The 14,686-nt window shown below is 38.0% G+C and overlaps 1 protein-coding gene across 2 annotated transcripts in view; it reads left to right on the top strand.

Annotated features, from left to right (window-relative positions):
* Window positions 1-256: 256 nt before the first annotated feature.
* Window positions 257-14,686, top strand: part of CD96 (CD96 molecule) — a 90,381-nt gene continuing 75,951 nt past the window's right edge. The window contains exons 1-2 of one of the 2 annotated variants that reach the window (XM_074332170.2): window positions 257-440; window positions 2,382-2,738. In XM_074332170.2, coding sequence (XP_074188271.2) covers window positions 377-440; window positions 2,382-2,738 — 421 coding nt within the window. In that variant the 5' untranslated portion in view covers window positions 257-376. The remainder of the gene's footprint in view (window positions 441-2,381; window positions 2,739-14,686) is intronic. The other variant, XM_019715190.3, reaches the window with a different exon arrangement.

Below are 14,686 nucleotides of genomic sequence, written 5' to 3'. Positions count from 1 at the left end.
AAGAAATGTATAAAAAGCACATTATGAACTGCTCTGCATGATTTCCTTTGCTTGGAGTTTAGAAGCAGCTTGACTGACACAAAGATCCTGAAAGAGAGAATCTTTCGATGCTGAAAAGTTTTTGAACAAAGGTGATACACAAGATTTCAGAGAACAATTTCAACATTGTTCTGTTGAAGGTTGTACTGAGCTCTGAACCACATTACTTTCCTGTCTACGTTTCATTTCCTGGGGTCTGGCCAAGTGATAAACAGACCCAGGCATGTGGTATAATCAGAGTTCTTTAGCACGAACAGGGTGGCTGGAGTTTGCTAGTTAAAGCCATCAATTGACTTCAGTGATCATGATGGAAATGCTGGTGTAAGGCCTTCAGGAGATGATGGAGAAAAAATGGACATACTGTGCTGTCTATTCCATCATCCAGATACATTTTGTCAGGGGTAAGTCTTCCAGTTGTCCTTTCTTGTCAAATCGGCTGCTTTAGGGGGCAAGTGGGGCCTCTGTTCATTTAAAATACCTGTAACTGCTGCTGAAATTGAGCACCAAAGGCATATTGTTACTAAGATTTTCAGTTATGTATTTAAGTGGCAGCTATGGGAGGGCTGTTAGAGTCTAGAAATGATTACTAATGAACACTAAAACCAAGAAGGGAATGGGTGGTTTGTGCCACTGCTCAGAGACATTTTCACCCATTTCCTTCTTAAGAAAATCTCGAGTAATTGGGAAATTTTGCTTCTTGGAAATGAAATGCTCTCCAAACGATAGCCAAAACAACTCTGGAATACTAACAAAAAAATAAATAAATCACAAAGCCATCAGTGCTCAGAGATCCTTGCTCAATTTTTTCTCTCTTTCAAGTATCCTTTTTTTTTTTTTCCTTTTGGATATAATAAGCATTTCTCTTCCTAATACTAATGTCTTTGGGAGTTGAACATACATTGAATTTTAATGAGGCATATGTAGGTGTAGGACTGGGAGACAAACAGTGGTCCTTAAGACAGTGGGATCCAGTGCCTAAAAGGCCTATTTACAAATTACAGAAAGAAAGATTAGTTTTGTATCCCACAGCATGAGGGCATTATAGTAACCCTGAGTGTCTTAAGAATTAACTGTGCTTTTCAGATATAGCGGCTAAGAATTTAAGGAGAATTTCTAAATCAAAGGAGACTTTGGAATATAATGCTGTAGATAGGATCAGAGGTGTATTATCAGGCAAAGCAGAGCTCGCAGGGAGCAACGTTGAACTGTTCTAAACTCTGCCTACCCAAACTTTTGCATCCATAAAAGTGTAATAATTCCTGTTTGTCAAGTACCTTTGAGAGCCTTGTTTCTTCTCAGTTGTTTGTCATCTTTTTATCTTTTCCCTTTGTGAGCTTCTGTGGAACTTGTCCCAATAATGTGTCAGTCCTGTAAAAGTATTCCATGTCAATTCTAAAACAGAGGCCTACACTACTGAAGGTATGTCAAAGACTCAATGCTTGGCATATTTTAAGTGCCTGTATCATTTGGTCGGAGAGCTAATGGGAGAGAATCTCCTTTTATAAATCAAAGCACTGATTACAGATGATGCTGACCAATGGTTTATCTTTAGTGGAATCTTTACATGAGGTATTTTCTCCCCTCCTCCCTTCATGAACCCTAAATACATGGAGATGAACGCCCTTTCAATCCTCATATACTGAATATCAAATTTCTTACCCTTCTCAACCAAATTGGGAAGCAGTTTGGAAGTTATGAGGTTATAGAAAGAGCACAGACTGTAAACAGCCAAATTCATGTTCTTTTACTGAAGTGTGACTTCGATCAAATCACTTAATCTGTGCCTCAGTTTCCTCCTTGACAGTGTTAACATCGCTCATTAGTATGTGAGAAGGATTAAATAAGACAACATATGTAAAAGCTTCTTGTAAACATGTATTTTTAGAAACCGCTATACACAGTTTATAAATATTTTTGCAGTTTTAGACAATACCACTTGAGTATTATATGCAGCTGTTGATTCATAACGAAAAAAACCAATTGTATTAAATGTAAGAATAGTTGCCATAGTAAGTTTGCTGGTGAGTTTCAATTTTAAATAGTCTTAATTTTGTTCACAGGTTGTCAGAGATCTTAAATTATTTTTTGGATAGACCAACTGACAAAGAAATAAATATTCAGAAGTCAGTAAGTTCCTCTAGTGTACTTAAGTAAATGCCTCCTCATATGTGTTGAGTCTCCTGTTTCTCTGTATCAAACACAAGCTCTCTCCAATACCTAAGGCAGCCACAGAGAAAAGTCTTCAGTTGCTCCCTCACCTCACCACAGTGACCGAGGTTTATAATTAAGAGTCATTCCATGTGAATCATGCATGCTGATGGCTCATGTTCTTCCTTTTTCAGGAGTATGGGAAGAAGCATTCAGTGCAGGAGAGGACATTTATGCTTTACCTGGCTCTGATGTCAACCTGACCTGCCAAACACAGAAGAAGGGCTCCTTGGTACAAATGCAATGGTCCAAGATCACCCAAAAGGTGGACCTCATTGCCCTTTATCATCCCCAGCATGGCTTCTATTGTGCCAATGGGGTTCCCTGTACGTCACTTGTGGCTTTCACAGAAACTCCTGGGAATGTGTCAAGATGGACTCTGCACTTAAGAAACATGTCGCCCTCACTCAGTGGGAAGTATGAGTGCAGCTTTACTTTGTTTCCAGAGGGCATTCAGACTAAAATCTACAACCTTCTCATTCAGACAAACGGTAAGCATAACAAATATGTATTATGTGCCAACCATGTGCTCAGCATGATACTAAGTACACAAGGTTGAACAGAAAGAGCTGTTGCTTGGTAAGGGAGGCAGAAATTGATCAAATAATTCCACCAATAAATGTAAAATTGCAACAGTGATAAGTGATAAGAGTTGTAATGGTCTTGTGAGAGAGCATATAATAGAGGCCAGGGAAAGTGTCTGAGAAAGTAATACCTGAGATGAGGTCTGAAGAATTTAGAAGTGGAAGTTTCGTGAGTGATCCAGACAGAGGCAGCAGCTTGTGTGAAGAGCTTTGTGGTGTTTGAGGCAATGGAAAAATGCCAGCAGGAATGTGGTACAGAGATTAAGAGATGAAGTGGGAGATATGATAAGGAGCAGATCATGCAAGACCTTCTCAGCCATGTTGGAGGTTTTGATTTTTATCTAAACACCATGGGAAGACATTGAAGTATTTTCTTTTTTTTTTTTTTTTAACAGGACTTTATTGGGGAACAGTGTGTACTTCCAGGCCTTTTTTTTCCAAGTTGTTGTCCTTTCAATCTTAGTTGTGGAGGGTGCCATTCAGCTTCAAGTTGTTGTCCTTTCAGTCTTAGTTGTGGAGGGTGCAGCTCAGCTCCAGGTCCAGTTGCCGTTGCTAGTTGCAGGGGGCACAGCCGGCAACCTTGTGGTTGAGAGGACGCACTCCAACCAACTGAGCCATCTGGGAGCTCAGCGGCAGCTCAGCTTAAGGTGCTGTGTTCAATCTTAGTTGCAGGGGGCGGAGCCCACCATCCCTTGCGGGACTCAAGGAGTTGAACCGGCAACCTTGTGGTTGAGAGCCCACTGGCCCATGGGGAATCAAACCGGCAGCCTTCGGAATTAGGAGCACGGAGCTCTAACCACCTGAGCCACCGGGCTGGCCCAGAAGTATTTTCAATAAAATGATGGCATGACATTCATAGCCTGATAATATTTGTGTTACAAATGATCGTTCTGACTTCATGAGAATGAAGTGAAGGTGGACAAGGGAAACAAAGGGTGGAGAAATCCCAGTACCGAGAGGAGACAGAGTGTTGTTTGGGTAGATATATTAATAGAAAGAAAATGATAAATTTTATTCATTGGGCATAAAACAGATATGACTGGGTAATAGAATTGATATAAGACAATTATAGTATGAGTGATAGAGAGAGAAAAATTGAAATTGATATTCAGGTGTCTCATACATACACCTGAATGGTGGTACCATTTGCTGAAACAGGGGGCAAAAGAAGTACAGCATGTTTGTGGGGGATTTATGAAAGTGGCTATGCATATATTTAGTATAAGATAGGTAAGGGTCCCAAAGAGGCCACTGGACATGCCGCATTCACACAAACATGCTTGGGACAAACACATTTGGAGGGAGGAATCCTAGGTGTAAGTTCTAGCTCCTTTCTGGGTAGAAATGAATTTCACCTGGGGTCTGTCATGTCAATTCTCTGAGCCCATCCAGAAAATGATGATAATAATGCTTACCCTAAATTACTTGGTCCTAAGAAAAATGATTTCCATTTCTAGTAATGAAAAAGAATGAAAACACAAGTCAACAAATGGAAAATACATAGGGAATGGAGTGAAGGCTATGCTAATCATAGAGCTGCCCAGGGCAAGCAGGTCTGGATTTATTACCTTCTCTCCGTTTCTTTTTCTTTTTTTAATTAACGTTTACTGGGGTGACAAGTGTTAGTAAAGTCACATAGATTTCAGGTGTACCATTCTGTAATACATCATATATATATATATTGCATTGTGTGTTCACCACCCAGAGTCAGTTCTCCTTCCATCACCATATATTTGATCCCTTTAACCCTCATCTACCACCCTCCTCCCACCCTGACCTTCTAGTAACCACTAAACTATTGTCTGTGTCTATGAGTTTTTGTTTCTTCATTTGTTTCTCTTGTTCCTTTGTTGTTTTCAGTTTTATATATCACATATCAGTGAAATCATATGGTTCTCGACTTTTTCTGTCTGACTTATTTCACTTAGCATTATAGTCTCAAGATCCATCCATGTTGTCGCAAATGGCACTATTTCATCTTTTCTTATGGCACAATAGTATTCCATTGTGTATATATACCACAATTTCTTTATCCAATCATCTATCAAAGGACACTTTGGTTGTTTCCATGTCTTGGCCACCATAAATAAAGCTGCAGTGAACATCGGACAACATATATCTTTACGGATGAATGTTTTCAGATTTTTTGGGTAGATACCCAGGAGAGGGATTTGGGTCATTTGGTAATACTATTTTTAATTTTTTGAGGCATGTCCACTCTGCCTTCCATAGCAGTTGCACCAATCTGCATTCCCACTGTATATGAGGGTTCCTTTTTTTCCACAGCCTCTCCAACACTTGTTTGTCTCCTTGATGACAGCCACTCTTACTGGTATGAGGTGATATCTCATTGTGGTTTTTATTTGCATTTCTCTGATGATTAGTGATGTTGAGCATCTTTTTATAAGTCTATTGGCCATCTGTATGTCCTCTTTGGAGAAATGTCTATTCAGGTCCCCTGCCCATTTTTTAATTGGATTATTTGGGTTTTTTTTGTTGTTGAGCTGTATGAGTTTCTTATATATTTTGGATATTAGTCCCTTATCGGAGGCTTTGTGTGCAAAAATCTCTCATTTGGTTGGTTGCCTCTTTATTTTGTCAATGGTTTCTCTTGCTGTGCAGAAGCCTTTTAGTTTGATATAGTCCCATTCATTTATTTTAGCTTTTACTTCCCTTGACTTTGAAGTCAAATTCATAAAATCCTCTTTGAACCCAAGGACCATAAGTTTAGTACCTATGTTTTCTTCTATGCGTTTTATTGTGTCAGGTCTTATGCTTAAGTCTTTGATCCATTTTGAGTTAATTTTGGTACACGGTGACAGATAGCAGTCTAATTTCATTCTTTGCATGTGGCTATCCAATTCTCCCAGCACCATTTATTGAAGAGGCTGTCTTTTCTCCATTGTATGTTTTGGCTTCTTTGTTGAAAATTATCTGTCCATATTTATATGGGTTTATTTCTGGGTTCTCGATTCTATTCCATTCGTCTATGTATCTGGTTTTCTGCCAATAAGGTACTGTTTTTAATATTGTTGCTCTGTAGTACAAGCTGAAGTTGGGGAGTGTGATACCTCCAGCATTGCTCTTTTTTCTTAGGATTGCTTTGGCTAGTCGTGGTCTTTTGTGGTTCCATACAAATCTGATGACTTTTGTTCTATTTCTTTAAAAAAAAAAAAAAAGTCGTAGGGATTTTGATGGGGATGCATTAAATCTGTATATTGCTTTGGGTAATATGGCCATTTTAACTATGTTGATTCTTCCAATCCATAAGCACGGAATGTCTTTTCCATTTCTTTGTGTCTTCTTCAATTTCTTTTAAAAATGTCTTACAGTTTTTAGTGTATAGGTCTTTCCCATCCTTGGTTAAGTTTATTCCTAGGTATTTTATTCTTTTTGTTGCAATTGCAAAAGTAGTTGTTTTTTTTATTATTTCTTTTTCTGAGGTTTCATTGTTAGTATATAGGAATGCAATAGATTTTTGTACATTGATTTTGTATCCAGCAACTTTACGGTATTCGTTTATTGTTTCTAATAGCTTTTTGGTGGAGTCTTTAGGGTTTTCTACATATACCATCATGTCATCTGCAAAAAGTGACAATTTAACTTCTTTATTCTCTATTTGGATGACTTTTATTCCTTTCTCTTGCCTGATTGCTCTGGCAAGGACTTCCAATACTATGTTGAAGAGCAGAGGTGATAGGGGACAGCCCTGCTATGCTCCTGAATGTAGAGCAAAGGGCTTCAGTTTTTCACCATTAATTATAATATTAGCTGAGAGTTTGTCATATATGGCCTTTATTATGTTAAGGTATTTTCCTTCTATACCCATTTTATTAAGTGTTTTAATCACAAACGGATGTTGTGTCTTGTCAAAAGCTTTTTCTGCATCTATTGATATGATCATATGATTTTTGTCCTTTATTTTGTATATGTGGTGTATCATATTGATGGATTTGCATATGTTGAGCCATCCTTATGCCCCTGGGATCAGCCCCACTTGGTCGGGATATATAATTTTTTTAATGCATTGTTGCATTTGATTTGCTAGAATCTTTTGAGGATTTTTGGATCTGTATTCATCAGAGATATTGTTCTGTAATTTTCTTGTTTTGTGTTATCTTTACCAGGTTTTGGTATCAGGGTAATGTTGGCCTCATAAAATGAGTTAGGGAGTATTATCTGTTCTTCAATGTTATGGAAGAGTTTGAGGAGGACAGGTATTAAATCATCTTTGAATATTTGGTAGAATTCACTCATGAAGCCATCTGGTCCTGGATTTTTGCTTTTGGGAAGGTTTCAGATGACTCAATTTCCTTGAGTCATTTTCCTTACTGTTGATCAGTCCATTTTGATTTTCCAGTTCTTTGTGATTCAGCCTAGGAAGGCTATATGTTTCTAAGAATATGTCCATTTCTTCTAGGTTATTGAATTTGGTGGTCTCCTCTCCATTTCTTATCAAGCGATAAGACCATGGTATTGGAACAGTCCACCCATAGAACAGGAACTCCTCCACAACCACCTTACAATGCCCTAGTCCCATTGCTGTTTTCTAGGAAAACAAAAACAAAGACAAAACAAAACAAAACTTGAGTTTAGTTGGGGATAGAGTAGGATGGGGTTGAATGAAGGAAAACAAGGAGAGCTGTATAAAACAATGTTTAGCTACACAACTTTGGAGTAGTAGCCCAGATTTGAATGTTGGCTTTGAATGTTGGCTTTGTCATCATATATATATATATATATATATATATATATATATATATATATATATATGTATGTATGTAAAATCTTTGCCAAGTTATTTTAAGTCTCTAAGCTTTTGTATTCTTATATAACAAATATAAAAATATAGATAATATAGTACCTCCATATATACCATTATTTTGATGATTAAATGAGATAACTTGTATGAAGCACTTAGCATAGTTGCTGCCAAAGGATAAGAGTTTGGTAAATGGTAGTTTTCATTAAAAATAGTAATATAGTAATGAGTGAATTCTGTTTCTCACTTCTTATTGAAAATGAGTCCTCCTCCCTCTCTTTCTATAGTTGCCTAATTTGGAACCCAAGACATTTGCCATACAAAGCAAAAGTACATATTGACCTTGACTTTAGACAGATTTTGTATCTTCTGCCTAGATGTGTAAACTATACTATGACATATCTGAGGACCTAACGTTTACTCTGTCGAGAACTGGCAACATGGGTTAATGTACCCTATAGGAAATAAGATACATATCCTATGTGAATTAGGGTATGTCTTCAACATGAAGACAGCAGTAGAGAAGAGGTAGTATGTTATCCAAAAAAAAAAAAAAAAAAAGTGGCTTTGCCTTTAAGGAAAGTGTGTTTCTTAAAATAAAAGGCAACCCAAAGTCCCATGTTGTAGCCACTAAAAATTGCAAATCAATGGAGAGACAGAAGCCATGTTTGTATCCTGTGTGGTTGGAAAATTCCCAATCTTCTGATTATAGCATTGCTTCTCCTTAGTTGCAGCAGATGAAAAGCAATAGCCTTAGTGTTACGGAAATGATTCTGGTATCGCCTATTTGGGTACAAAAGGGAGCAAAATAGAAAAGAGCAAGAAAGAATTGGACAAAAATCCTTCACCACGGAGTGACCAAAAATGTAAAGCCTGGCATAGAGCTAAAGGGTAGATACTTCACTCAGATGAGTCAGTTGCCTTTCAAAAGCCCTGTCAAGTCCCCGTACAATGACACATCTTTTTCTTCTTTATTCTTTTTTTCTTTTCTCACTTCTTACTTGTGCCATTTCCCTCTTACATCCTTGTGAGATCTTCAAGTTTACAAGCTAGTTGTGTAAGCAAAAGATACATAAAGTGCAAATATTTATGATATATATATAAATGCAAATTGAAGTGGCATATAAGAATCTAAATATGAAAATGCTGAGAAACCAGAGGCAGTTGGGACCACTTCCTGTTTCCTTTCTGTCATCATTTGATTTATTCTCCTCCCATGTCTGCTCACTCTACAGCGTCTGTCTAAATCGTCTCCCCTGAAGAGTTCTTTCTTCATTTCATAATATTTTGTTTCTGTGTGTGAGTTAGTGCTCCGAGGCTGTGGATGAGGGTAGAAATATAATAAACAGTTTGGTGTTTGCTTCTTATTCATTTTTCACTTGACAGTGTTTCCAGTTAGGTTACGAGCTTTTGAGTTATTGTAAGAAAGTTCTCTGAATTAAGTCTTGGGTTATTGTAATCGAGGTTTCCTTAATTTGAATGCTACTGGATTCCACAGTGCTTCAGATTGTAAGGTTTAGATGCGTTTTAAAATTTGTAGTTATTAAGATTAATTATAAGAGTACAATGTGGCTTTAATTTCCCAGATTACAACAAAAGCCTTAGGGGACTTTTACCTTTAGTCACCATGCTGTACATTAGATCCCCAGAATTATTTATCTTATAACTGTAAGTTTGTACCTTTTGGCTACCTTTACCCATTTTCCCAATCTCCCAGCTCCTATCTCTGGCAACTGCCAATCTGTCCTTTGTATCTATGAGTTCAGTTTTATTTTGTGTTTTTAGATTCCGCATATAGGTGAGATCATACAGTATTTGTCTTTTTGCATCTTACTTATTTCACTTAGCATAATGCCTTCAAGGTCTATCCATGCTGTCTTCAATGGCAGGATTTCCTTTTTTATGGCTGAAAAATCTTTCATTGAATATTAGGACATTTTCTTTATCCATTTATTCATTGATGGAAACTTAGGTTGTTTCCATATCTTGGCTATTATAAATAATGCTGCAATGAATATGGGGATGCAGATATTTTTGAGATAGTAATTTAATTTCCTTCAGATATATATCCAGACATGGAATTCCTGGATCATATGGTAGTTCTGTTTTTAAATTTTTGAGAAACTTCCATACTGTTTTTCCATAGCAGCTGTACTAATTTATATTCCCATAACAGTGCACAAGTGCTGCATTTTCTCCACATCCTCACCAATGCATGTTATCTCTTGTCTTTTTGATACTAGCCATTCTAACAAGTATGAGGTGATATCTCATTGTGGTTTTGATTTGCATTTCCATGATAATTAGTGATGTTGAGCATCTTTTCATATATTTGTTGGCCATTTGTATGTCTTCTTTGAACTAAATCTATTCAGTTCCTTTGCACATTTTTTAATCAGATTGTTTGCTGTTTTGTTATTGAATTATATGAGTTCTTTATATATTTTGAATATTAACCCCCTATCAGATATATGATTTGCAAATATTTTCTCCCATTTAATAGGTTGCCTCTCCATTTTGTTGATGATTTTCTTTGCTGTGCAGAAGTTTTATAGTTTGATGTAGTCCCACTTGTTGATTTTTCTTTTTGTTACCTTTGCTTTTGGTGTCAAATCAAAAAAAAAAAAAAAAAATCATTGCCAAAACCAATTTTTATTCCTATATTTTCATCTAGGAGTTTTATGGTTTTCGATCTTATGTTCAAGTTTTTAATCCATCTTGTGTTGATTTTTGTGTGGGTTTCAGTTTCATTCTTTTACTATTCAGGTTTCCCAACACCATTGATTGAAAAAAAGCTGTCTTTTCCACATTGAGTATTCTTGGCTCCATTGTCATAAATTAATTGATCATGGATGTGTGGGTTTATTTCTGGGTTTACTATTCTCTTCCACTGATCGATATATCTGTTTTTATAGCATAGTATGTTCTTAAACTTAAATGCTGGCTCTTCTTACATTATTATATTTAGTCTTTATTCAAATATTTTTAAGTGTTGATAGTGCTAGGCATGAGGGATACTGTGGTATGCAATACAGACATGACTCTGCCCCCAGGTATCAGGAAGTCCAATGGGAGGAGACAGACATTAATCAAATAAACAAACAAATGTCAAATTGCCAGCAGTGAGAAGTGGAAATCTCTTCAATAAGAGAGAGCATAATAGAAAAATCAAGAGCGGTTTCCTGGAGAAGTGATGATTGAGCAGGCATAAACCAGGTGAAGGTGGGGAACAAGCTTTAAAGAGAATAGAATGTGCAAACACTCAGTTCTAGGAGGACGATACTGTGACTGTGGGGAATTATAAAAGGTATTAAGGTTTTTATAAAAGGGAAGCAGTTAAGATGAGTCTAGAGAAATTGATTAAGCTGCTTAAGTTTTATTTTTGTCCTAAAAACTGTGGAAACTAATTGAAAAGTAGTTTTTATTTATTTTTGTTTTGTTTTGCATTTTAAAAAGTTTATTGTGGCTACGGTATAGAGAATAGATTGGAGGAGAACGCAGGTGATAGTGTAGATCAGTTAGAGGACAATGGCAGAAATTAGGTGAAAGATACCTGTAAGATTGAGAAAAATGGCAGTGAGGTAGATGGAGAGGAATGTTCAGATTGTAAACATGTTTAAGAAATTCAGCCAACAGAATTTAGTGGCAGATTGCATATGTGGAGTGAGGAATAAAAAGCGTGTCGATGATGATGCTTTGGTTTCAAATACGTGGAACAGAAAAAAATGGAGGAATTAATCATTGTATTAGGAAACACTAGAGATCATCAGATCATGCAGGGATTATTTTGAATTTGACTTTATGCATGTTGAGTTAGACATGAAGTTGAAACATACAGGAGATGTCAGGTGAACAGCTATATGTACAATTCCTGATCTAGGAGAGAGGTTTATGCTGAGGATACAAATTGGTGAGCCATATGACTGTGGGTCCTAACTGAAGTTCTGGGAGTGAAAGGAATTATCTAGGGAGTGAAAAATTAAGTGAGAAAATCAGTGTGGCCCTTCAACAGAGTCTATGGTGATGGATGGTGAAAAATGAATGTTTAAAGAGTACACAACAGTAACTAAAGAGACAAGAGTAAAATCAGGAGAGGTTTAGATCACAAAAACCTAGAATGATAATAGTATTTCATAAAAGGTGTAGCCATTGATTCTGATGTTCTGAGTGGATAAAATTGTATTGGATTGTACTTAAAAATGTGTAATTTATTGATCACCTCAAGAGCTGTTTTTGTAGATTATAGATTTGGAATTCAGATGAGGTAAAAGAGGCATGAATAGGAGTAAAAGAAATGAAGACAGCAAATGTTGACACAACTTCTAAGAAATTTGTCAGTAGTAATGTGAAGGATATGAGTGCTCAAATGGGGGTTTTCATTGGTGTGGAGGTGGGGATGTGGGGGTGGGAGTGGGGGTGGGGGTTTTAATTAATGCAAGACACTTGATTATGCTTCAAAGCCATTGGGCAGGATACAGTTGAAACAAAGTAGTTAAATACACCATAAATAAGGTAAAGTAAATAAATTAAGTTTCTGAGAAGATGGGGCCAATGACATCTATAACACTAGTGGTAGGATGATCCTGAAATGGAAAAAAGGACAGTTTGTTTGCTTGTTTATTTGGTTGGTTGGTTGGTTGGTTGGTTGGTTGGTTGGTTGGTTGGTTGGTTTTTACTGGAACAGAAAAGAGAGAAAATAGGGTGAGTGCATATACTGAAAGAGATGCCATCTTCTATATCTTCTCTAAAATGGGAAACAAAGTCATCTTCAGGTAAGGGACGAGGCTTCTGAAAAAAGAGATTGGAGAAGGTTTGAAATAGCTTCTATGGATAGAGGGAAATTAGTACATTAGGTAAAGGTATTTGGATTTTTGGTCAGTGTTGAACATTTATTTGGGTATGGTATGAAAGTCTAGGAAAAATAATTTGCACTGTGACTTTTTCCAGCAGTCCTTGGGTATGGGTCTGGGCATTAAAAAGTAAATAGTTGGAATCCACCACAGTTGGATTCTCTTTAGATTGGTTGAAAAAACAAACAAACAAACAAAAACAATGAACAAAAAAATTGGGGGTATTAGCAAGAATAGAAGAAAGTAGAGAAGTGGGACTAATCGAGATGGGATGGTGAGATAGGTGTAGATGCACAAACCAACTAGAAGAAAATGTGTTTGTAGGTTTGAATTAGTTATCTTTGTAGGTGGAGCAAGTATGCATGGTGATAGGTCCAAGATGTGATTGTGAGAATTAATGGCTGAAATGAAATGGACACAACAGTGGAGAGGACAGTGGGAAAAACTGAGAGACCAGGTATTGGATAGGTCATCTGTATGGCCACCGAAATCACAGGATTATATCAGAGTTTAGGCTGAATAAGGAGATTGCAATCCAGATATCAACCTCTTAAAAGAATAATGGATAATGGAGGCTTCCAGTCAAGATGACGGAGTAGGTAAACACCGTGCTTGCCTCCTCTCATGACCACAGCAAAATTACAACTAAACTACAGAACAACCATCATGGAAAACTGCCTGAAGTCTAACTGAACAGAAGTCTTATAACTAATGATATGAAAAAGAAGCCACCTCAAGACTGGTAGAAGGGCCAGAAATATAGAACAGGCTGGTCACACATCCACGTGTGACAGTTAAAAATTGGGAGGGATATCTTGGCTGTGGTGGTCCCCCCTGAAGAGCAAGGAGTCCAAGCCCATACAGGGCTCCCCAGCCCAAAGTTCCAGTGCCAAGAGGAGATGTCCCTACAATTTATGGCTTTGAAAAGCAACAGAGATTGTGGCTGAGTGAGAGGACAGCTGGAGACCACATGAATAGACTTACTGACAAACTCACTCACTCTGAGCTCCAGTGCTGGGGCAGCAGCTCAAAAGGTGCCAGGGACTTACAGGGAGGAACTGAATTGTCTGGCTTCAGGGTAAGAGCTAGAGGGGCAGCTTCCTTCCAGAGAAGTGCTGAGAGAAGCCATTGTTGCTTTGTCAAGTCTTGTCCCCTCCCAGTGTACAAAGGCAGGCAGCTGCCATATTTGGGTCTCCATCAACGTAGCTAACATCATTCATTTACACTGGTGATTCTGTGAAATCCCACTCCAAGCAATTTGTGGGCCCACCCAAGCCACTTCCAATGGCTTTTCCATATAAACTGCTTGTCTTGGCTCATGTTGCAGACTTTCCTAAAATCTCTCAAAGGTTCACAAACCCTAAACAAGCAGCATCTGGCCTCGGTGTGCCCCATACCTCTTGCTAAGCAGCCCCAAGCCTGGCAATAGCAGTAGTTACCTCAGTTTACAGCTTAGCCTCATTCAGGCACCTCCAACTCCAGCACAAGTGGCAACCATCTGCAGATCACTTTGTAGTTCATACCAAGTAACCTCAGGGTAGGGCACAGGCAGTAACTGACTCTGGCTTGCAACAGACCCCCTTCCAAGAGGTTCCAAAACCAGCACACCCAATGGCCAGCTTCAGACCATACTGGAGAACCACCCAACTACCTCCACAAATGACACATCCAAAGAGCAGATTGGGCAGGCACCAGAGCCCTGCTAAAGCAAATCCTGCTCCATAGGTTCAGCCCCTGCACAACAGCTCCTCCACTGTAATCACAGCCAGTCCTCACAACCAATCTGCCTGAGGGTCAATCTCTCCCATTGATGTGCAAACAGCAACCAAGGCTCAACTACAATAGTAGAGCATACACAACCCACACGAGGGATGCATCTGGAGTACCCAGCTCAGGTGACCTGGGAGACTGTGCCCCTGGGCCCCACAGGATGCCTGCTAGATAAGACAACCCTAGTAAGACCTGGAGACATATCAGCTCTACCAATACATAGCAATAAACATAGGGAGGCAGTGAAAAGGAGAAGATAAACATATTCCAAATGAAAGAACAGAACAAAGCTCCAGAAAAAGAACTACACAAAATGGAGACAAGCAATTTACCAGATACAGAGTTCAAAACACTGGTTATAAGGATGCTCTGTGATCTCAGGGAGAATGTCAACAAAAAGATAGGAAACATAAAAATTGAGGTAAAAAACATAAAAAAGGACCGGTCAGAAGCAAAGAATACAATAACTGAAA

Source organism: Rhinolophus sinicus, chromosome 17 (assembly GCF_057876585.1).
Source record: "Rhinolophus sinicus isolate RSI-liver-muscle chromosome 17, RSI-T2T, whole genome shotgun sequence".
In the NCBI taxonomy this organism is placed as follows: Eukaryota; Metazoa; Chordata; class Mammalia; order Chiroptera; family Rhinolophidae; genus Rhinolophus; species Rhinolophus sinicus.
The sequence above is the reverse complement of the archived record's forward strand: the minus strand, read 5'-3'. Positions and strand labels throughout refer to the sequence as shown.